This window comes from Enoplosus armatus, chromosome 16 (assembly GCF_043641665.1).
Source record: "Enoplosus armatus isolate fEnoArm2 chromosome 16, fEnoArm2.hap1, whole genome shotgun sequence".
NCBI lineage: Eukaryota > Metazoa > Chordata > Actinopteri > Centrarchiformes > Enoplosidae > Enoplosus > Enoplosus armatus.
The window spans coordinates 22023908-22046273 of record NC_092195.1 but is presented as its reverse complement, the minus strand read 5'-3'; the positions used below and the strand labels follow the sequence as shown (position 1 = coordinate 22046273).

Sequence of the window (22366 nt, the reverse complement as noted above, 5' to 3'; positions counted from 1 at the left end):
GTATTTGACCAGACATGGAATACCAGAGTCTGTTTGAGAATGTGTTCCAACCACAGTTTTTAATCAACAAAACGTACATTTATTTTGAAAGAAATGTTTCCGGTATGCTCGGTATGTTTCTAGCACACACACACAAACACACACACACACACACACACACACACACACACACACACACAGTGTACCCAAAGGACTTGTCTATGTCTATAACTACAAGCAAATCAGTGAATAGATATCTACAAATAATGACATCAAAATAATTAATTAATAAAATACACAAGTAAATAATAGAGACAAATATGATTTTATTTTGATTACCGTTGTACAAACTGAGCGAGAACATGTGTCATTTCCAGGTGCCGTCTTTATCTGAAGGAAACAGTTTAAAACTCTTGTTCATGTTTCAGCAGATGGAATATTTGTTAATCCAGAAGTTCAAAGAGTCTTTGAGGATTCTGGAAGACACAAACTGAGACTAGAGACACATTTACTGTAACGTAATCAGAGCTGGAGGAAGTATTCAGATCCTTTACGACAGCAAAAGTACTAATACAACACTGTAAATCAGAATCAGAATCAGAAATACTTTATTGATCCCCGGGGGGAAATTGTACAGTACCGGTGCTCCCATTCAAGATTAGAAAGTAGCATAAATTTAGAGCTAAAGTATGTACAAAATATAAAAATAAGAAATAGAAAATAAAAAATAAAAATAAAAATATACACATTTACAGTATTTAAGTGAAAATAAAAGTAAAAAATATATACAATAACAATGTATATGCATGTGTATATATATATATATATATATATATATGTATTGCACTGAAAACATTTTAAAGAATAAATAGTGAGGTAGTATATGAACAGGTGAAGCAGGTCCAGGTTTCCAGTCTCTTCCTGAGTGTCTGACGCTCAGAGGGAGGAGCTGAACAGTCTGATGTCCACAGGCAGGAATGATTTCCTGTGTCGCTCTGTTGTACATTTGGGAGGAATGAGTCTCCCACTGAAGCTGCTCTTGTGTCCGACCAGTACGTCATGGAGAGGATGTGAGACATTGTCCAAGATGCCCCGCAGCTTGGACAGCGTCCTCCTCTCTGACACCACCGTCAGAGAGTCCAGCTCCACCCCCACAACGTCACTGGCCTTGCGGATCAGTTTGTTGAGTCTGTTGGAGTCCGCCACCCTCAGCCTGCTGCCCCAGCATGCAACAGCATAGAGGATAGCACTGGCCACCACAGACTCATAGAACATCCTCAGCATAGTCCGGCAGATGTTGAAGGACCTCAGCCGCCTCAGAAAATAGAGACGGCGCCTTGGTCCTCCTCAGATCAACAGTCAGTTCCTTTGTCTTTGTCACGTTGAGCTGCAGGTGGTTCTGCTCGCACCATGTGACAAAGTTGTCCACAGCAGCCCTGTACTCCTCTTCATCACCCTCACTGATACATCCAACTACTGCTGAGTCATCAGAAACCTTCTGAAGATGGCAGGTCTCAGTGCAGTAGCTGAAGTCCGTGGTGAAGATGGTGAAGAGGAAGGGAGAGAGGACAGTCCCCTGTGGGGCCTCTGTGTTGCTGTAAAATACTCTACTGAAAATGTTCCTGCAGTAAAAGTCTGTGAGTACAAACAGTAAACTGTCCTTAAAGTATTCCAGCAGTCAGATGTCCCCTGTGACTGTCCTCCTGTGTCTGTCCCCCTGTGGCTGTCCTCCTGTGACTGTCCTCCTGTGTCTGTCCCCCTGTGTCTGTCCTCCTGTGTCTGTCCTGTGTCTGTCCTCCTGTGACTGTCCTCCTGTGTCTGTCCTCCTGTGTCTGTCCTGTGTCTGTCCTCCTGTGTCTGTCCTTTGTCTGTCCTCCTGTGTCTGTCCTCCTGTTATAGATTCTGTCATTAGAGGATTATTCCTCATCATTAATGTGAAGCAGGATGTTACTGTTGGAGTTGAGGTGGAGCTCATTCTGAACTATCAGCTAATGATTATTAGTTCACTGTGGATGAATCAGCTGATTATTTTCTCCATTAATGGATCGATCGTTTGGTCACAATGACCCAGAGCCCAAAGTGACGCCTTCACAAAGCTCCACATTATTAACAAGACATTACAGTTATTAACAGCATTCAGAGGGAAAGCAGCACATCTGCATCTGAACAGCTGGAACCAGGAAATGGTTTCACACCATCAGTTCACTTCCTGTCAGTCCACTGATCCATTAACGTCCTGATCGATTCAGCTGGACAACGTGTTTCATTCATAACAGGACATCATGTTTTATAAACTCTTCATGTGTTTTAATCTGTAAAGTCACTGAAGTGTCAGATAAATGCAGTGAAGGAAAAAGAACAATATTTTCTCAGATTTGTACTTCAGTAAATGTACTTTCCACCTCTGAATATAGATGTAATGAGTTTGCTCAGTCAGCAGGAGGAGCCGTTTGACTGAAAATAAACAGGAAGTGAAGAAAGAAAAAAAAAACTCCTTTAGAGAAAAATGGAGGATGGATTTCCTGGTTGGAGCCACACCTCAGAGAGAGAGAGAGACAGAGAGAGAGAGGGAGAGAGAGAGACAGAGAGAGAGAGAGACAGAGAGGGAGAGAGAGAGAGAGATAGAGAGAGACAGAGAGCGAGAGACAGAGAGAGAGGGAGAGAGAGAGAGAGACAGAGGGAGAGAGCGAGACAGAGAGAGAGACAGAGAGAGACAGAGAGCGAGAGACAGAGAGAGAGCGAGACAGAGAGAGGGAGAGAGAGACAGAGAGAGAGAGAGACAGAGAGAGGGAGAGAGAGACAGAGAGAGGGAGAGAGAGACAGAGAGAGAGAGGGAGAGAGTCATACAGTCAGAGCTGCTTCATGTTCTCAGGCTGCAGTTTTCACTCAGTCAGTCGGTCGGTGGGTTTTCTGATCTTCTCTGGTGAGTCTCCTCCTTTTTCTATTCATACGGCTCAAACTTTACATCAACATGCAACAGATTTCACCTTCAAACCTCCTGCAGGGTTTTACATGAAGCTGTCAGCTGAAGGTAACAGACCTCCCACTCTGTTCACACGCTCCTCTGTAAGATTACAAATGAACAGAAAGTGAAGGATTGAATCAGACATTGTAAATGACTTGCTATGACAGAGTTCTCGTGTAGATGAAGAAGAGAAAATGAAGCCATCTTAAGGAGTTTGTGAAGTAGTGATGTCCACATACTTTTGGCTATGTAGTGAGCAGCGGTGATGGTAATATTACAACCAGAATAAATATAAATAAAAGTTTTTAAAAAGTGAATTAACCAACAGATATTTAGATTTTTAAAGAAAAAGAAGAGTATAATTAAAGGAGGAGGTTTTTTCTGGCAGTTCAGGGACACCGGTGTTACACTGTTTTCTGTCACCCGTCAGATTCTCTGACCTGATGTGTGATTTCAGGCTTGAAAGGATGCTGAAGCATGTTTCCTCTCAATTTTCTCTCAGAGTTCAGGTTAGGTTCAACAGATCGACAATTCTGTGTATCCAGAACAGAGACAGGTCCAGGATGTGGTTAGCCTAGTTTAGCACAAAGACTGAAAGCTGGGGGAATCCATTAGCCTAGCTCTGTCAAAACTAGAAAAAGTAAAATCTGAAATCTGAAAATGTAGAAAATTTCAGCTACAATAATCACAGAAACCTTGTTGAGCTGCCAGTGGTGCTGCTAATTCAGTACAATATCCATTATTGACAATGGGGCAAGTTATGCTAATATTAGCAAGAAGGCTAATGTTAATTTTAGTGCACTCATCATCTACAAATTGTATTCTGGCTGTTCAAAATTGTTTCAATTGATTTTCCTATTCCCAAACCACAGACTTGTTGTTTATTTCAGTTTAAACGTATATTAAAGCTAATGATATTTAGCTAAAATGTTAGCTTGCTAACTGTCAAGCGTCCAAGGGGTTTGTCTGACATTTTATGAAATCCTCTCATTCTCTGTTTTATTTAGATTCAGAGGTTTCAGATGGATATCAATTTATTCTCTTTGTGGGGATCAATAAAGTATTTCTGATTCTGATTCGGTGTCCAGCACAGAGATATATTTATGACATGATTAGCCTAGCTTAGCAAAATGGTAAACTGCTAGCCTAGCTCCACCAAGAGCTGAGAAAGTGTTCAGTACAGAGACATGTGTAATCTAGTTTAGCACAAAGACTGGAAGCTGGGGGTAACTGCTAGCCTAGCTCCATCTAAGGAGTGAAAAAACACATTTAACTTTTTGAAATGTGGGTGCAGATTTTCCTGTCCAGAGTAATTCTCAGTAAGTAAAAAACTGTCAGAAAAACCTTCTTTGATCCCCAAAATCACAGCTGACCAGTCGTGTGGAGGTTACAGGTCAGAGGTCACAGGGTTCAGGCAAACACTGCTGTGGCTGCTAAGATCGGGACGAACTCAGAGAAATGTTTCAGGAAACTCTCTGCTAAAAATATTCCCCCGCCCCCCTCGGTTTTAACCGTTTTTCTGAAACATGGTGTTTTCAGTGTGAAGGGCCAGATCTGGAGCCAAATTACAGGTCTGGAGTCAGTTTATAGGAAGGAGCTGCTGACTGTGGTGAGCTGGAGGAAACACTGCAAAGCTCTGTTCTCTGTTCTCTGACTGTTTGAATGTTTCTGAATCAGAATCAGAAGCAGGTTTATTGCCAAGTAGGTTTTCACATGTAAGGAATGTGCTTTGGGGGAAATAATCTCTGCAGCTTTTTAGCCTCTTTTAGCTCCTTGTTTTTGTTTTTTGAATGCAGGTTTAAGTACTTTGACATGCGAAAGCACAGTAATGATGACATTTTATAGAAGTTGACCAGTCGCATGCAGGAGGACAGCATAGCAGATGAGATGAGGAAGAAAATGTGGAATGTAAAATAAAAAGTTTCATATGTTAGTAAATGAAACAGATCGGGATGCCGTCAGACTGAGGAGAGACCCAGTTGTTAGTTTAACCTCCTGACAGATAAACTAGTCAATGCAGTGTGTGTGTGTGTGTGTGTGTGTGATGGACTGAAGACTGGAGTCAAAGTCAGGAAGTCTGCAGATCCAGAAAAAATCTTCTTCTCAACATGTATGTGTTGAGTCACTTCAGATTCTGGATTATTCCTGGTTAGTTTCCGGATTGGTTCTGGTTAGTTTCTGGATTATTCCTGGTTAGTTTCTGGATTGGTTCTGGTTAGTTTCTGGATTATTCCTGGTTAGTTTCCAGATTGTTTCTGGTTAGTTTCTAGATTATTCCTGGTTAGTTTCCGGATTGGTTCTGGTTAGTTTCTGGGTTATTCCTGGTTAGTTTCTGGATTGGTTCTGGTTAGTTTCTAGATTATTCCTGGTTAGTTTCTGGATTGGTTCTGGTTAGTTTCTAGATTATTCCTGGTTAGTTTCCGGATTGGTTCTGGTTAGTTTCCGGATTGTTTCTGGTTAGTTTCAGGATTGTTCCTGGTTAGTTTGCGGATTGTTTCTGGTTAGTTTCTGGATTATTCCTGGTTAGTTTCCGGATTGTTTCTGGTTAGTTTCAGGATTGTTCCTGGTTAGTTTCCGGATTGTTTCTGGTTAGTTTCTGGATTATTCCTGGTTAGTTTGCGGATTGGTTCTGGTTAGTTTCTGGATTATTCCTGGTTAGTTTCCGGATTGTTTCTGGTTAGTTTCTGGGTTATTCCTGGTTAGTTTCCGGATTGTTTCTGGTTAGTTTCTGGGTTATTCCTGGTTAGTTTCTGGATTATTCCTGGTTAGTTTCCGGATTGTTTCTGGTTAGTTTCTGGATTATTTCTGGTTAGTTTGCGGATTGTTTCTGGTTAGTTTCTGGATTATTCCTGGTTAATTTCCGGATTGGTTCTGATTAGTTTCCGGATTGTTTCTGGTTAGTTTCTGGATTATTTCTGGTTAGTTTGCGGATTGTTTCTGGTTAGTTTCTGGATTATTCCTGGTTAATTTCCGGATTGGCTCTGATTAGTTTCCGGATTGTTTCTGGTTAGTTTCAGGATTGTTTCTGGTTAGTTTCTGGATTATTCCTGGTTAGTTTGTGGATTATTTCTGGTTAGTTTGCGGATTGTTTCTGGTTAGTTTCTGGATTATTCCTGGTTAGTTTCCGGATTGGTTCTGATTAGTTTCCGGATTGTTTCTGGTTAGTTTCAGGATTGTTCCTGGTTAGTTTCCGGATTGTTTCTGGTTAGTTTCTGGATTATTCCTGGTTAGTTTGCGGATTATTTCTGGTTAGTTTGCGGATTGTTTCTGGTTAGTTTCTGGATTATTCCTGGTTAGTTTACGGATTGTTTCTGGTTAGTTTCTGGATTGTTTCTGGTTAGTTTCTGGATTATTCCTGGTTAGTTTCTGGATTGGTTCTGGTTAGTTTCCGGATTGTTTCTGGTTAGTTTCTGGATTATTCCTGGTTAGTTTGCGGATTGTTTCTGGTTAGTTTCTGGATTATTCCTGGTTTGTTTCCGGATTGTTTCTGGTTAGTTTCTGGATTATTCCTGGTTAGTTTCTGGATTGTTTCTGGTTAGTTTCTGGATTATTCCTGGTTAGTTTCTGGATTGTTTCTGGTTAGTTTCCGGATTGTTTCTGGTTAGTTTCTGGATTGTTTCTGGTTAGTTTCTGGATTATTCCTGGTTAGTTTCCGGATTGTTTCTGGTTAGTTTCTGGATTATTCCTGGTTAGTTTCTGGATTGGTTCTGGTTAGTTTCTGGATTATTCCTGGTTAGTTTCAGGATTGTTCCTGGTTAGTTTCCGGATTGTTTCTGGTTAGTTTCAGGATTGTTCCTGGTTAGTTTCCGGATTGGTTCTGGTTAGTTTCTGGATTATTCCTGGTTAGTTTCCGGATTGTTTCTGGTTAGTTTCTGGATTATTCCTGGTTAGTTTCCGGATTGTTTCTGGTTAGTTTCTGGATTATTCCTGGTTAGTTTCTGGACTGTTTCTGGTTAGTTTCCGGATTGTTTCTGGTTAGTTTCTGGATTATTCCTGGTTAGTTTCCGGATTGTTTCTGGGTTATTCCTGGTTAGTTTCCGGATTGTTTCTGGTTAGTTTCCGGATTGGTTCTGGTTAGTTTCCGGATTGTTTCTGGTTAGTTTCAGGATTGTTCCTGGTTAGTTTGCGGATTGTTTCTGGTTAGTTTCAGGATTGTTCCTGGTTAGTTTCTGGATTATTCCTGGTTAGTTTGCGGATTGTTTCTGGTTAGTTTGCGGATTATTCCTGGTTAGTTTGCGGATTGTTTCTGGTTAGTTTCTGGATTATTCCTGGTTAGTTTCCGGATTGTTTCTGGTTAGTTTCTGGATTGTTTCTGGTTAGTTTGCTGATGTTTCTGGTTCCCGCAGCACGTCTGACTTGTCTGTGCTGGATCAGGTTTTGGTCTCTCTGCAGATTGTTCAGGTCCAGCAGCAGATATGTGTCATCAGTCCTCACCTCTCTGAGAGCAGAACGCTCCGCTGAGCTCACCCTTCAAACAAAAACTTGTCTGTCGGTTAAATCAGTGCAGATGTTTTCGGGACTTTCTCACTGACTCAGAGTGTTTGGACTGAACTCGGTCCACGTGTCTGGGTTCATACTGTTGCCTCACTGATCTGAACCTGTTGAACCTGTGAGAATCTTTTCAGTATTTTAACTTCTATACAGACTTTTTAAACTGTACTGCTACTATTCAAAATCATCTCCAATACGAGTCCTCTGTGAGTGTTCAGCATTCACAGCAGCATGTGGCTGCTGGACTCTGACCTCAGTGTTTTAGTGTGCAGAGAAGTGGATTTAACCTTCAGCCTTTACACACACACACACACACACACACACACACACACACACACAGTATTATCAGAGCTGCTCTGCTGCCAAACTCAATGCAAATACAAATACACATACATACATACATACAAGATAATACAATTATACAATGTGCTTAATGTTTTATTATTAAATAGTGAAGTCTTTGAGTTACTGATGTGAAGTCACTGTGAGGTTAAATATAAATGAGACAGACTTAACTGGTTAGTTATGAGTTTCAGGCTGAAGCATCCGACCAGTTCAGTTATATTAGACTAATGTGAGTTAAAGTATAGCTCAACATTTTGGGAAACGACTGTGGCTGTCGTCACAGAGAGGTTGTCAGGTTTGGTAGCATCGTGTCTGAGACCAGAACCTAAACCTGACCTCACTGACTGAATCTGGTAACCGCCGCTGTACCTGAAGACACTGCTCTATTTTTAGAAACTGTCGCACTTAAAAACACTACTTTGGGGTGAACTTTTCTTTTTCACAGCCCGATTAGTAACATTTGTCCTTTCAGTGTCAGAGGAGGTGACTCTGATACTCAAAAAGAAAAGAAAGAACATGCAGCTCATGGTCTCACGATCAGGTCTCAGAGGCCTCGAACCTCCACTGATGGAGAAGAAGAGTCCGTCCAGTTTAAGATGTGTTTGTGTGATTTCTGTTTCCACGTGAGCAGAGACCTGAAAGATGGTCGTTGTGTTAAAACAGGAGAAACTGTGAAGTCGAGCGTTAACCAGCCGCAGAGTTTTCCTTTAAATGAATGAAAAGAGCTCATTGTGAAGCTGCTCTCTCTCTCTGCTGACCTGCTGTACATAATAGTCTCTCTATCACTCTGACCTACTCTCCCTCTCTGTTCTTGGTTAGTTTTATAATAAATAAGCAGTGGAGTAGAAGTAGAGAGACTCAAGTAAAGGACAAGTACCTGATACTTGTACTTCAGTACAGTACTTGAGTAAACGTACTTAATTACATTCCACCATTAGAATAAAAGCAGAACCAACATGCAGTAACAGACAACAACAACACAAATGTTTCCACGTCTGAACGCAGCTTTAAATGTCCTTCATGGCTCCTGTTTCTTCTTATCACAAACCGCTGTGTGCTGAACAGGAAGTGAGTGTCTGAGTTTAGAAAGGAGGAGGTGAAACAGTCCAGAAACAGTTCAGCGTCTGCAGCGTTTTATAAGAAACTGTGTTACGAGTCGACTCGATCAGCCAATCACACGCTCCGGCTGCAGTATTGTTCTTTTATATAAAATAAACGTTTTACGTTTTACTCAGTAATGTTTCTCTGTAGAAAATGTCTAAAAGTTATTTGTGTGAAATCCCTAATAATCCTAACGTGATATATTTATAATGGATAAAGAAATAGGAAACAAAAGGAAACTCTAATATATAATAATGAATTTAATAATAATAAGTTTAATATCATGCTGTCGAGTGGAGACGATCGATCAATGCAGCTTTATTCTTGTTTTCTGCTCTCCTGATAAATGCAATAATAATAATAATGATAATCAAAAATTCAAATCAATAAGAAGCTAAAACTATATTTTCTGAGTTCATACTACTGACGTATTATTGATTATGACCAAATCTTAATCAACGTCACAAACCTGTTGTTCTCGTTGATGAAAGAATGTAATAAATATCTTTTATTATTAAGTTGATAAGAAATGAAAGTGAACTTTCATCTTTCACTGATGAATCAACTGATCTGAAGTCAGAGTCACAGAGAAACCGTGTTTAAACAAAGGTTTCTCTTCCTCGCAGCTGATCAAAGAAAACTGTAATCATGTGAGTTTCTGTGTGGGACCTCTGGGCCACCGTCCGTCCGTCTCTCTGTCCGCCTGTGTGCCTGTGTCTGTCCCTCTGTCTGTCTGTCTGTCTGTCTGTCTGTCCCTCTGTCTGTCTGTCTGTCTGTCTGTCCCTCTGTCTGTCTGTCTGTCTCTCTGCCTGAGTGGTGCGTTCACTGTCTCACACAGAGTCTTGTTGTTGTTTTCTGCCCTCAGACTGTTTTCAGGTCTGATGAAGTCTCAGCTGATCACAGATCAGGAGTCTCACTCTCTTCTGTCTCACTCTCTGCTGTCTCACCTACCTTATATACAGTTAGCTAGTTTCTATAATGCTGCTTCATATTCAAGCTCTTCTGTTGTGGTAGTACAAGTAGAAAGTAAGAAATGTAAATGCTCAAAACTGCACTGCAGTACAGTACGTCAGTAAATGTACTTCAACTGTTAAACTATATTTTCCTCTGAGCTGCTCAACAAACTTTAAGTTCCCAAAATTCAAACTGACAGCAGGGCGGGTCGGACTGTACCATCTGCAGACAGTGTGTGTGTGTTTTCCTCCTGTAGTTATTGGTTTGCTCCGTCGTCTCCACACAGTTTTCCTGTTCCTCCTCCTCATGTTGACATCATGGGACAAATATTCACACACACACACACACACTCACACACACACACACACACACACACACTCACACACACACACACACACGTCCTGGTTGTGAGGTTCAAATGAAGTCAGGAAGTTTAAACGGCTGCAGCGAACACAAAAGTCCTGTTAGCGCCACCTACAAGTGTTCATACAGGAGGAGATGAACATGTATCTGAAGGGATTTAATGACTCAGTCAGACTGACCACTGATCAGTTTGACTGAATATCTGAGACTCGTCATCAGCTCGACTCCTCCATCTGCACCAATCTGACGTCTGAAAATAAAAAATAATAACCAGCTTATCGTCTCTACGCAGCGGAAAACCCACAAACTTCTGTTTCGTTTCACCTCCATCGATTTGGTTTGTTTGCCTGATTTTTCCCCCTAAACTTTATTCACAAGTGGAGCTGACAAAAAGTCACCGACCAGTCCAGGATCAGGACTGTATTGAAAGAGGTTCAAAAACAGGAACCATGTCATTTTAGGGATGTACACAAAAAAGGAGGAGCTTGTTATTAACAGCTCTTATTGGGGTCCATTTTTTAACTGAAAACTGAAAGTTCCCCTGCTGATCGCTCTGGATTAGTCATGTTGAGGGAAGATGTAAGTAAGGAAACCATTTAGTTCAAACACAAACCAAATGTTTGTCCAGCCAGCTCAAACAGGAAGTCTTGATCTCTCCTCCCTCAGGTGAAGCGTAGGTCTGCATTCTGAGCCCCGAGGCTATAAAGTTTTACATTCCTCTCTACTGATCTGTGCTGGATGTAAAGCATGAAGCTACATGTTTCTTGTGTCTCTGGCCTCGACACATTCTTTCTTTATCATCTGCTGAAATGTGTTGGACAGACTCCAGAAGTCCAGGACCAGAACACAGACTGAAAATAGAAACACAGCAGAAGTTTAACCCCTTTATGTAATCAGGAAACACTCTGTGGACGCCTCTTATCGAGTCGGACCTTGACTTTCCCTCTTTGAATGAGAATGTGGCAGCTAGAGGAGAGACAGAGAAAAATACAAACTGAGACAAAGACCGACAGACTGAGGCTAAAGCTAACAGGTCATCATATCATGCTAATAGACTGAGGCTAAAGCTAACAGGTCATCATATCATGCTAATAGACTGAGGCTAAAGCTAACAGGTCATCATATCATGCTAATAGACTGAGGCTAAAGCTAACAGGTCATCATATCATGCTAATAGACTGAGGCTAAAGCTAGTGACCTTTTGACTGTGTTTTATTACAATAGTCAGTCATTAGTCTGTTCCTTTCCCTCCTGTACACTGTACACATCTCACCTGAGGTCAAAGGTCAGCTGTGTGTCAGGTACTCACCGGTTTGTTGTTGTGTTTAACATTTACTGTTTAGTTTCACGTCTCAGGATCAGTTTGTTTCATCTGGAAACAACAAGAACAAAACATCCAGAAACTCTTTAATTTAAACTTTACGAGTCCGAGTGTGTGTGTGTGTGTGTGTGTGTTGTGTGTTGTGTTTGGACCACACCCAGTGTTTAGTCATGCTTAATGTGTTCACTGTGTTGACGTCTCACAGAGGTTTGGTTCCCATGCAGCTCAATGAGAGTGTATTCTTGTTCTTCTGTCTTTGTGAGGACTAAGTTGGAGTTTTTGGGACAATTTTGGAAAGTGCTGTTTGAGAGTCTTTACAGCAACTGACTGTTGACTGCTGTTGTTCTGTATTTATCACCACAGTTACATCGTCCCACTTTAAAGAACAATTTAACTCCAGCTTTTAGCCTAAACCCCTCCTTTAAATGTACTCAAGTACCCGTGTTTGACCCCAAACCTCTTTTTACTCTTCAAGTCTCTCAGTTCAACACTGAAAACGATGACCCTCAATCTCTCTTCAGAATACAACTCAGAGCAAGAGTTACATCAGTAACCTCATGAGGACAGAAGCTTCTTTACATGTTTTCAGTTTTTCAGTTTTACTTGAAGTACAAGAGAACAGCACACGTTCTTGTTCTTCTGTCCGGAGGTCAGAATGTGACGAGTCAAAGCAGTGGAAGTGTAATAAAGTGACTGTGATTCAGTATTAAGTGGCTCTTTTACGCAACATTGGATCTGTAGTTTATTTGAAGTCTGTAGATTCATATCATCAATAAACCAATCACAGCTCGGGATGGTGTGTTGGTTTTGTGGTGAAACGGGGACACAAGGCAGTTTGTGTTCCAGACTTGTTCAGACAGAAAATGAGAGACAAGAAAATGTTCAGGAGGAGAAAAGAGATGAAGTTACACAACCAGCAGCTGACAGACAGGCAGGCAGGCAGAGAGACAGACAGGTCGAGAGACAGACAGGCAGACAGACAGGCAGACAGACAGACAGGCAGACATTTCAAATGAAAAGAAAAAAAACAACATGCAGAAGAAAGTGATGTAGAAAAAGTGAAAATGTATCTTTGACTTGTTCGTTTTCTGTCTCCACAGATCTGCATCCTGGACTTGACGCAGTCTAGATTCTGTTTTCTTATTATTTTTCATCACTGGACTATTTTTCCAGCTCATTTGATTGAACTCTTTCCCCTCAGAACTTGTGGATATTTTCAGTCTGAGGTGGGGTATATTTTGGGGTTTTGGTCCTCTGCGAGCTGCTGCAGTCTTTGTCTGAATGCCCCAGGATTACCCACAGGTTGCAGTTCCTCCCCTGGCCTGCAGGGCGGCAGCAGAGAGCGGCAGCCAGCCGCTGGACGGGCGGAGCGTCGGCATGAGCGACTTCTGGCATAAGATGGGCTGCTGCGTGGTGGCTAAACCACCACCGGTGAGACACACACAATGGACCTAATTCTAACCTAAATGTCCTCATAATGAAGGTATAGATCAGACGTTTTTTAACTGTGAAGCGCCCCTCACAGTGACACTGTTTCCTGTCATGTGATGAACATTTAAAACATCTTAGATTTGAATTTCCCTCTCCAAAGACAACAGAACTGTCCTTCAGCTCTTGAACATGGTCTTAGTTCAGAAGACAGTCAGCAGGTTTTGGTTTTCATTTTGAGAGTCAGATAAAGTCTGAACTGTCTGTGAGGGAAAACTCCAGACCTCATCAGGTTCAATGAATCTCTCAACTGCTAGAGTTTACTTAAGAGGAAACAGGTGGCAGAACTTCCTCTTCCTGTGTCACCGTGACCTCTGACCTCCTGCGGCCGACGCCCACTGTCCTCATCGTGTCACAAACATTAGATAAACAAAGACATCTTCTCGTTAATGTAACGGCGTATTTCATCACCGTGAGCAGCACAAACTACATCACACTCACCTTCACTGTGCTTGAGCTGCAGGCAGAAATCAGGAAGTATTTAATTTGTAATTTGGGTGAAGCGACTCTAATGAGCGTCTGGCTGGTGTGTAAATGAAGACGTCCCTGTGTGTCACATTTGAATAAATTCAAAAGAATGAATCTTGTTAGAAATCTGAGTCATGAGCTGTTTGTTGTGTAACACAGATGTTACACCACAGCTGGGTGGCGTCACAGCTGCAGTATTTTATCTGTCAGTTGGGAGGGGGGTCTCCAGTGTGGGTGTAGAGACCTGATAGGGAGGATCGGGTGGTGCCTGTTATTTGACTTGCACGGTTGATGATCTGAGGAAGTTTTGGTTGAACCGAGATGAGGCAGTGAGGACGGACTCACAGTAAGTCCTGGACCTGAGGTCATTTAACACTCTGTAGATGAGTGCTGGAACAAGTACCCAGATCTTGAAGTACAAGTACTAATACCACCCTATGCAAACACTCCACTACAAGTAAAAGTCCTCCAGTATTATCAGGAAAAGTATAAAAAGTGTTCATGTAGCAGTAAAAGTTCCTTGTCAGTGTTTCTTTTTATTCTCACTGAGCTGCAGACAGTTGACAGTGAACATGTAGAGGCAATATCAGAATAATGTGTGTAATAATAATAATAATAATAATTATAATAACTTGGTTATTATAGACGTGTTGATGTCGACATGAGGAGCGTTCACACTGAGGAAGTCCTGCCCCCCCCACCTTCCTCTGTCTGTATTTATAGAGTTTTCTGTTTGTTCCATTGTGGCACTGCAACAATACACTTTTAATAAACACACACACACACACACACGCACACACACAGACACACACACACACACACACACACACACACACACACACACTGATGCCAGCAGTGACTTCACTCTCAGGGAAGTGAAACTGAGCTTCTTTGTGAGGCTCGACTGTAAAACTTCAACAAGATGATGTAACTGCTTCTTTAACTAAGTACATTTACTCAAGTAAATGAAGTACAAATCTGAGGTACTTGTACTTTACTTAAGTCTTTCTACTTCTCCTCCACCACATCTCAGAGGGAAATATTGTTATTTTGATTTCACATCAAAATATCTGACAGATTAAAACATATGAAGAGTTTATAAAATATGATATTTTCTTAAAAATGAAACAGTTTATATAATTACAGTATGATGATGATGATGATGATGATGATAATACAACCGGAACAGGAAGTCAGCTGACTGAAACAGGAAACGTGTCACCTCATGAACCAACAGCTGACCTGAGATAATTACCTTTGACCTGTAAAACACTCTCTGACTGTTGCCGGGCGGTGTTGTCAGGTCCTGTTGTTGCCGTGACAACAGCTCTCCCTGTGGAGGAGGAGGCCTGTAGTTATGATTCACTCCCAGCTGGCAGTGTGTGTGTGTGTGTGTGTGTGTAGCTGCTGTCTGAGTGATTCAGAGGTTTTTAACAGATATTCTCATGTAGACGTGACGCTGCAGTACCAGGCTGCAGTGGAAATATACCAACTTTAAGAAACAGGACTCCTTTACAACATAAGTGATTGTGTAAGTTGTACATTTACACCAGATGATTTGGAGGCAGAGAACCACCTGATGGAATCAAACCAGTGACCAAAAGAGTATTTCAATAAAATGGAAGAGAAAGTGGTCAGACTGTGTTTGTACTGGGCAGCTTCAGGTGTGAGTGTCTCTCAACAAAATCTCCCTGAATAAATTAGATAAAAAGCTTAAAGAAAGTCAATAAAATAAATACACATAAAGTTCAATTAAGTGGAGTTTTATCATCACTACATGAAACACTAACTAGTTCTGACTAGAGATTAGTTGTTACTAAATATTTACAGCCACTCACTGCAGCTGTAACTGTTGTGCAGCTAACTGAACCAGCTGACAATGCTAACGTTAGCATGCTAGTATCTGAGGGGTAATATGGAGGACGGTCGACATCTCTGAGCTGAAACTTGATAATTGATGTTTAATAAATTTCATTAAAATAACACAACAGACCTCAAATTATGAAACATGCTAAAGTCATTTGACTAAATGAGTCAATAACATCAGTTAGCTTAGCATAACCTCATTATGATATTTCCCTCATTATAAACTGTATGAATACTACTAACTCTGAAACAGAATTCTGTATGGAGACAGAAATAGAACAAATACCTACATTTACAAAGATTTATCTTAAGTTATGCTAGCTTGTGATGCTACAGTCACTTCCTGTTTACATAATTGGAGGCTCCTGATTGGACTGCCTACACAGACGATATGAAGACACCAAAGAAACCTTGTTCCTCATGTGAAGCTTCTGTCTTGTTAAACCTGTGAGTCGGAGCAGAGCTGAGCCCGTTGGAGGTCTGATCAGGTCCAGATCCTCGATTGAAACCACCTGATGTCAGATTTGGACATTTGACTCAAGTTAAACCGTTGATAAAGAGGTTTTAAGCAGTAAACTTGTCAAGAAGCTCATTCTAGGAACATCTGCACACTGAACTTCTTGTGATCTAACAGACCCAAACCTCTTGTCCTGACCGGGTTCGACCCCTCACTTCAGTCCTGCTGTGGTTACATAAGAGTCCTGAATAATCCTGAGGAACATAAGCCTCTTAAATCAGATCTAAATTGTTCTGATTGTGGCTCTGATGTGTTCTGGATCAGCTCTCACAGGAGGATTATCTGGACTCTGGGAGCAGAATGGGATTTTAATGAGGCGTTCTGTGGCTGTTTGCCAGAGCTCAGAGTGTCTGTGAACGCAGCACAGTGTCCCTGAAAGCAGCACAGAGAGCTGAGGAGGACAAGAATTCATAACATCATTAAATCCTCGCTGTTGTTCTATTGTAACAGAGTATTTCTACTGTGTGGTATTAGTACTTTTACTGCAGTAAAGGATCTGAGTACTTAATGAAGGCCTGATTATCCTGAGTACTAAAATATATTCATCATTGTGTATTGTGTACACAATAAAAACACTCTGATGTTTTTAATAACGTCCCTCTGCAGGTTTCTGTTTAAACTGCCGAACGTGTTAGAAACTGAACGATGACGTGAGTCTCTGAGTGTGAGGACGAGTAGAGACATGAAGACAGCACACACACACACACACACACACACACACACACACACACACACACACACACACACACACACACACACACCTCTATACTTGTGAGGACCCTCACTGAGATGATACGTTCATTAACTCCAAAGTCTGACGTCAATCTAAATCAATCCTAACTGTAACTCCACTGTGTGTGTGTGTGTGTGTGTGTGTGTGTGTGTGTGTGACTGGGTGTGTGTGTAGAAGAAGAAGAGGAGGAAGATTGATCGCAGTATGATCGGAGAGCCGACAAACTTCATCCACCTCACACACATCGGCTCTGGAGAGATGGCAGAGGGACTGCAGCCGGTGAGACATCACACCTGTCTGTCAGTTTACCTGTCTGTACACCTGTCTGTCTGTTTACCTGTCTGTCTGTGCACCTGTCTTTCTGTTTACCTGTCTGTCTATTTACCTGTCTGTCTGTCTGTTTACCTGTCTGTCTGTACACCTGACTGTCTGTACACCTGTCTTTCTGTTTACCTGTCTGTCTATTTACCTGTCTGTCTGTCTGTCTGTACACCTGTCTGTCTGTTTACTTGTCTGTCTGTACACCTGTCTGTCTGTTTACTTGTCTGTTTGTACACCTGTCTATCTGTACACCTGTCTGTCTGTACACCTGTCTGTCTGTTTACCTGTGCCATAAAGAGCAGAAAGTGAATCAGATGAAACTCTGCAGCTTCAGATCTGACCAGGCTTCAGTCCAACAGGGAGACAGAGGAGACACTGATGGAGCAGCTGCAGAGACAGGAAGTGTGTGTGTGTGTGTGTGTGTGTGTGTGTGTGTGTGTCAGGAAGTGTCACACAGCGCTGCGTCCTTCCTGCTTCTACTTTAGCTTCTCACATCTCATCTGTTAAAACCCTTCTGACCAGCACACAGATCAGATCATTAATAATTAGTTAAGATGAAATGTTTCTTTAGCTGCCGCTCCGTTTCAGAACCTAAAAGTTGAATGTTGAACGTCGTCGTCGCTGCAACTTAGGCGGTAAAGTCACAGCAGTGAGTTTGTGGCTCCATGCTTCTGATTACCCTCCAAAACAGCCAAGCCAGTTCTCGTGTGATGACATCATCTCTAAGATGACTGGTCAGTCAGCAGGTGGTCTTCCTCTCTGATGAGGTCACAGGTCAAAGGTCACAGGTACCTTCCTCACTGACTCTTTTCTTCCTTTGTTTCCTCAAGTGATGATCAGAGAACCTAAATTCACCAAAAACACAAAGTGACTAAATAAACTAAGTGACTGCTCTATCGAGATTCTATACAGATACGTGTGAAATCACAAATGAACAAAATAGACAAATAAATATACACAATTAGCTATTATTACGTAGTACTGAAAACATTACTGACGTGTACTTATATGTCTAAGAACAGTGTTTTGTTTTCTCACATAAGAAGATAAGAAACAGATAAAAAGAAAAATATTAAAATTACATTAAAAAATGTGGAATGAAACGGCAATGACAGTTTACAGGCAGTCAGTTATATTGATCATGTTCTGTGTGTGTGTGTGTGTGTGTGTGTACATACAGTCGGGGTCGGTTCAGGAACAGATGAGGTCTAAAGGCCCGAACATGAACGGCAGGAACAACCTGTTATAGCCGGTAAACACACACACACACACAGTCGTGTTTCCATCCCTTCAGACAACATTACATTGACTTACATTCATTTCCTGGAGACCATAACCTTAACCATAACCATAACCTTAACATAACCTTAACCATGGTCTTAACCTTAACCATAACCATGATCTTATCCTTAACCATAGCCATAACCATGATCTTAACCTTAACCTTAAACATAACCTTAACCATGGTCTTAACCATAACCATAACCATAACCATGATCTTATCCTTAACCATAACCATAACCATGATCTTAACCTTAACCTTAACCATAACCTTAACCATGGTCTTAACCTTAACCATAACCATAACCATAACCATAACCATGATTTTATCCTTAACCATAACCATAACCATGATCTTAACCTTAACCATAACCATAACCATGATCTTAACCTTAACCATAACCATAACCATGGTCTTAACCTTAACCATAACCATGATCTTAACTTTAACCATAACCATAACCATGATCTTAACCTTAACCATGGTCTTAACCTTAACCATAACCATAACCATAACCATGATCTTAACTTTAACCATAACCATAACCATGATCTTAACCTTAACCATGGTCTTAACCTTAACCATAACCATAACCATAACCATGGTCTTAACCATAACCATAACCATGATCTTAACCTTAACCTTAACCATAACCATGATCTTAACCTTAACCTTAACCATAACCTTAACATAACCTTAACCATAACCACTACTTGTCGAACCCATCATCCCATGGGACCAGCAGTGCACAAGCTAGTGAACAGAATTAAAAAGCTAACCCACAAAGACACATGAACTCCTTTCAGCACTTCCATTTAAACTGGCATTGCCTGGCTTTTAACAGGCTGACTTCGACTGACACTTCAGCTCCTTTCAGCACTTCCTCTTACAGTATATTGACACTTTTACAATTGCTTTCAGTGCTTAAACTTTAGTTACCACTTAATTTCCTTTTAGAGCTTCAGCCTTTATGTCCATACAAAGACATTTCAAAAGATGCTTCAAATATTTCACACATAAAATGTTGAATTTAATTTAATGATATAAAATGATATACAAAATAAATATGTTACCCTGTCTAGAGTCTCTGGAGGAAAATATAAGTATGTCCGTTTATTTTGGTGCAGAGTGAGACATCTTGATATCAGAGGATTTAGAGTTTAACGACTCCATGATGTTTCCTGTAGCGCCACCTTCAGGACAAACTTTACATGTTCATCTCCACGACTGTAAGAACAGATAAATCATCAGGATGTTGTTTGTTCATATTGGGGCTGTAATGAACTCTGTAGGGGGCGCTGACAGCACCCAGGACTACATGTCAGACTAGTTTTTGACTTCATCCTGTGTGTTTATTGTTTTTCAGAGTGTATGAAACTGACCGACCACCTCCTTCCTCCACATTGACCTTCACTCTCCTCTGACTGAGCCTCCTCTGCAGCATCCAGAATCCCCTTTCTGCCCTGCTGAAGTGTCCTTCAGCAAAGCACTTCACCCCCAGCAAGCTGCAGGGGGCGCTGTCCTGACCCAGAAAAAACAGATCTCCCTTCTGAGGATTATCACTTTCTTTAAAAGTGGAAAAAATGTGGCTGCCTTCTCGTCTCCTTTCATGTAATTTCAGAAGTATTTCAATGATTTTATACTAGCCAAAAGTGAGAATCAGTAGCCACCATTAAAAAACATCCAATCACGAGTCCAGACGGAGAATCCTGCTGAGCTGAGGGTGTTTTTCCATGTCTCAGGTCCAGTAAACCACCAGCTCTGCAACATTTGATCCCAGAAAAAAAAACAAAGGCAAGGACTACATCTCCCAGCATGCCTTTAAACTTCCTCTACTACCACACTGTACTAGCTCAAACTCTGACATCAAACGTCAACATTTGTATAATTGAATTTAAGATGAAATATATAAAACTTGGATCGGGGAAGGCCACTTGTTGTTCTTGTTTTCACCACTAGAGGACAGACATGAAGAGGTTTCCCCCGTCAGTATTAAATCAAACCGACAGATGACGTCACTGGACTCCATTTCCCAGAATCCTGTTCTATTCAGGATATGCGATAATGACAGAAAGTCTGTATTTAAGTGTGTCTGTATTTAAGAAAGAAATACTGGAAAAAAATGTGGCTTCAAAAAGTTGTCAAATTGTCACAAAGCTACAAAAAAAAACTACATTTCCCAGCATTCAAAGGGAAGTTCTCTCTCTCTTCTTACAGTCCAGGAGGCTCTGAGGGTTATACAATCCTACATTTCAAACCCCCCCACCCCCCACCCCTGGACAGCTGCTCCAGTGGACTTCATTTCCCAGGTGGCTTCACTCTGCTTAGCTTCGGCTTCTAAAAGATAATTATTTGTTGAGTTTTTTTTCTACCCCCGTTCATTGGTCACATGACCATTGCTGAATGATTAAAGACTCTTGTTTTAGGAGATGGGAAATTCCCCCGATTGTGTGTGTGTGTGTGTGTGTGTGTGTGTGTGTATGTGTGTGATGTCATATGGCCTTAATATTCCACCAGTTTAAATATAAATGTTGCTTCACTGAACTCTCAGAGGGAACTGGACACACAATTCAAAACTTCCATTAGAATTTTCTTTTTAGTTTTTGTAAAAGTTCTATATTTCCACCTATATGTCAGGGTTGTCTTTCTGTTCATTTGACTACTTAAGCTGTGTGAACTCTTCAGTGCAACCATGAGACATTTTCACTACTTTTGTTTTCTTTCTTGTTTAAAACATTTCATGCTACATCTGGTGGGAAGATCAAGTATTAAGCGTTAACTGCTTTATATTATGAGTATTTGGATATTTTTAAGCAGACATCATTTTACATTTTCTGCTGTTTTTGGATGATTTGCTGTGTGATTTGTCCTGATGTCACTGATTCTTATTTTTTGTCCTTTCTGATCAAACATCCTGATTACCTGAAGTAGGGAAGCAAAGTGGTGAAGTTGACAGCGTGAGGCAGTTTCTCAGTTTGGGTCACTTGATACGTGGATGGAGTTTTTTTAAGACTTATAGAGGTCATGGGAAAGAAAATGCTTAGAAATTCTTTGTTAAGTAAAAATGTTCATTTAGATATCAGCTGCCATTTGGACCAACACCCCATTCTGGTGGAGATTATGAAATCCAATTTAATTTATTTGAATTTTTTGTGCCTCAAAACTGTCTAAATTTAAAAATATTTGGTCAGAAAATACATTAAAATCAACCTTGAACACTTACTCATGTCATTAACCTGCCCCCCAAATTACCAGAAATATTAATGTGGACATGACCTCAGTATCCCCAGTGGTTGACACGGCCTCGCACCAGACTCTTGACAAAGCTTATGATTTTACTAAGTCTGGACTGTCCAGTAAAACATGTGGTAATTTATGTCTCTGACTGAAAACTAATAGTGCAACAAATCCAAGGAAGTATTTTAGTATTAGCTGATTGATTTTCAACACATTCTTCACCTTAACTTTAAATGTCCCAAAGCCACTAATATTCAAGATGTTATCTCTGCTCCACTTTTTAAAATAGAATTAAAGATGAAATTTTAAAACAGACAAAAATGTAAAACCAAAGCAAATAGGCCAAAGACAGAAGCAAGATAAGGGCCACAAAATGTGACGACTCTCAGACTGAACTGTGTGGTAACAACAGCAGGGGGAATCCATCCCACTCAACCCTCAGCTGTTGTTGCACACTACCACTGAGGGGTTGCCGTGGAAACCGCTGAGTCACGGTGTTCCCCCTCACCGTGGCGACCGGCCACTTCCTGCCTGCGGCCGAGACCGAGGAGACCAAAACGTCTATTTAAGGAAAATGTGAGCTGCTGCTCTCAGCTTCCACAGGGCAGTGTAGTGTGTTCACTGGACTCCTCAGAGCGTGGGAGTTTTTATACTCCTCTTTCTGAAAGGTTCTCTCTGTTACTGCTCCACAATCCACAACGCTGACAGAGTTAGCTGCACTGAGGAGGAGCTGTTTGACTTTTTAAAACCACAACAGCCAAATAAAATGCTCATTTCATGTCACATGACTCTCAGTCAAAAAGCCTCGATCAGCTGATAGCGTTAAAATCAACAATACATGGTAAACAGCATCTAATTTGTGGCGTTTTAAACACCAGCTGTTCTTCTTCTGCTGTATTTCTGACTGAGCAGCGGCCCTGCGTGCGTGTGCTGCC

The 22366-nt window shown here is 41.1% G+C and overlaps 1 protein-coding gene across 2 annotated transcripts; it reads left to right on the top strand.

Moving 5' to 3' along the window:
• The first annotated feature begins 2601 nt into the window (after positions 1–2601).
• cdc42se1 (CDC42 small effector 1) lies at positions 2602–20668 on the top strand. 2 transcript variants are annotated; one of them, XM_070921947.1, is made up of 5 exons: positions 2602–2902; positions 12620–12950; positions 16766–16870; positions 18093–18164; positions 19561–20668. In XM_070921947.1, exons 2-4 carry the CDS (start codon positions 12801–12803, stop codon positions 18159–18161), a joined length of 324 nt encoding a protein of 107 aa, XP_070778048.1. In that variant the 5' UTR covers positions 2602–2902; positions 12620–12800; the 3' UTR covers positions 18162–18164; positions 19561–20668. The 2 variants fall into 2 exon arrangements, with proteins under 2 accessions (XP_070778048.1, XP_070778049.1); XM_070921948.1 differs by having other exon boundaries at positions 2869–2902; positions 12822–12950.
• The last annotated feature ends 1698 nt before the right edge of the window (positions 20669–22366 follow it).

Excerpts from the sequence above, each read along its gene's own strand:
- cdc42se1 (XM_070921947.1), top strand. The coding sequence starts at position 12,801 with ATGCCCCAGGATTACCCACAGGTTGCAGTTCCTCCCCTGGCCTGCAGG. Across the intron at positions 12,951-16,765 it reads TGGTGGCTAAACCACCACCG|AAGAAGAAGAGGAGGAAGAT; the intron begins GTGAGACACACA and ends GTGTGTGTGTAG. Across the intron at positions 16,871-18,092 it reads TGGCAGAGGGACTGCAGCCG|TCGGGGTCGGTTCAGGAACA; the intron begins GTGAGACATCAC and ends GTGTACATACAG.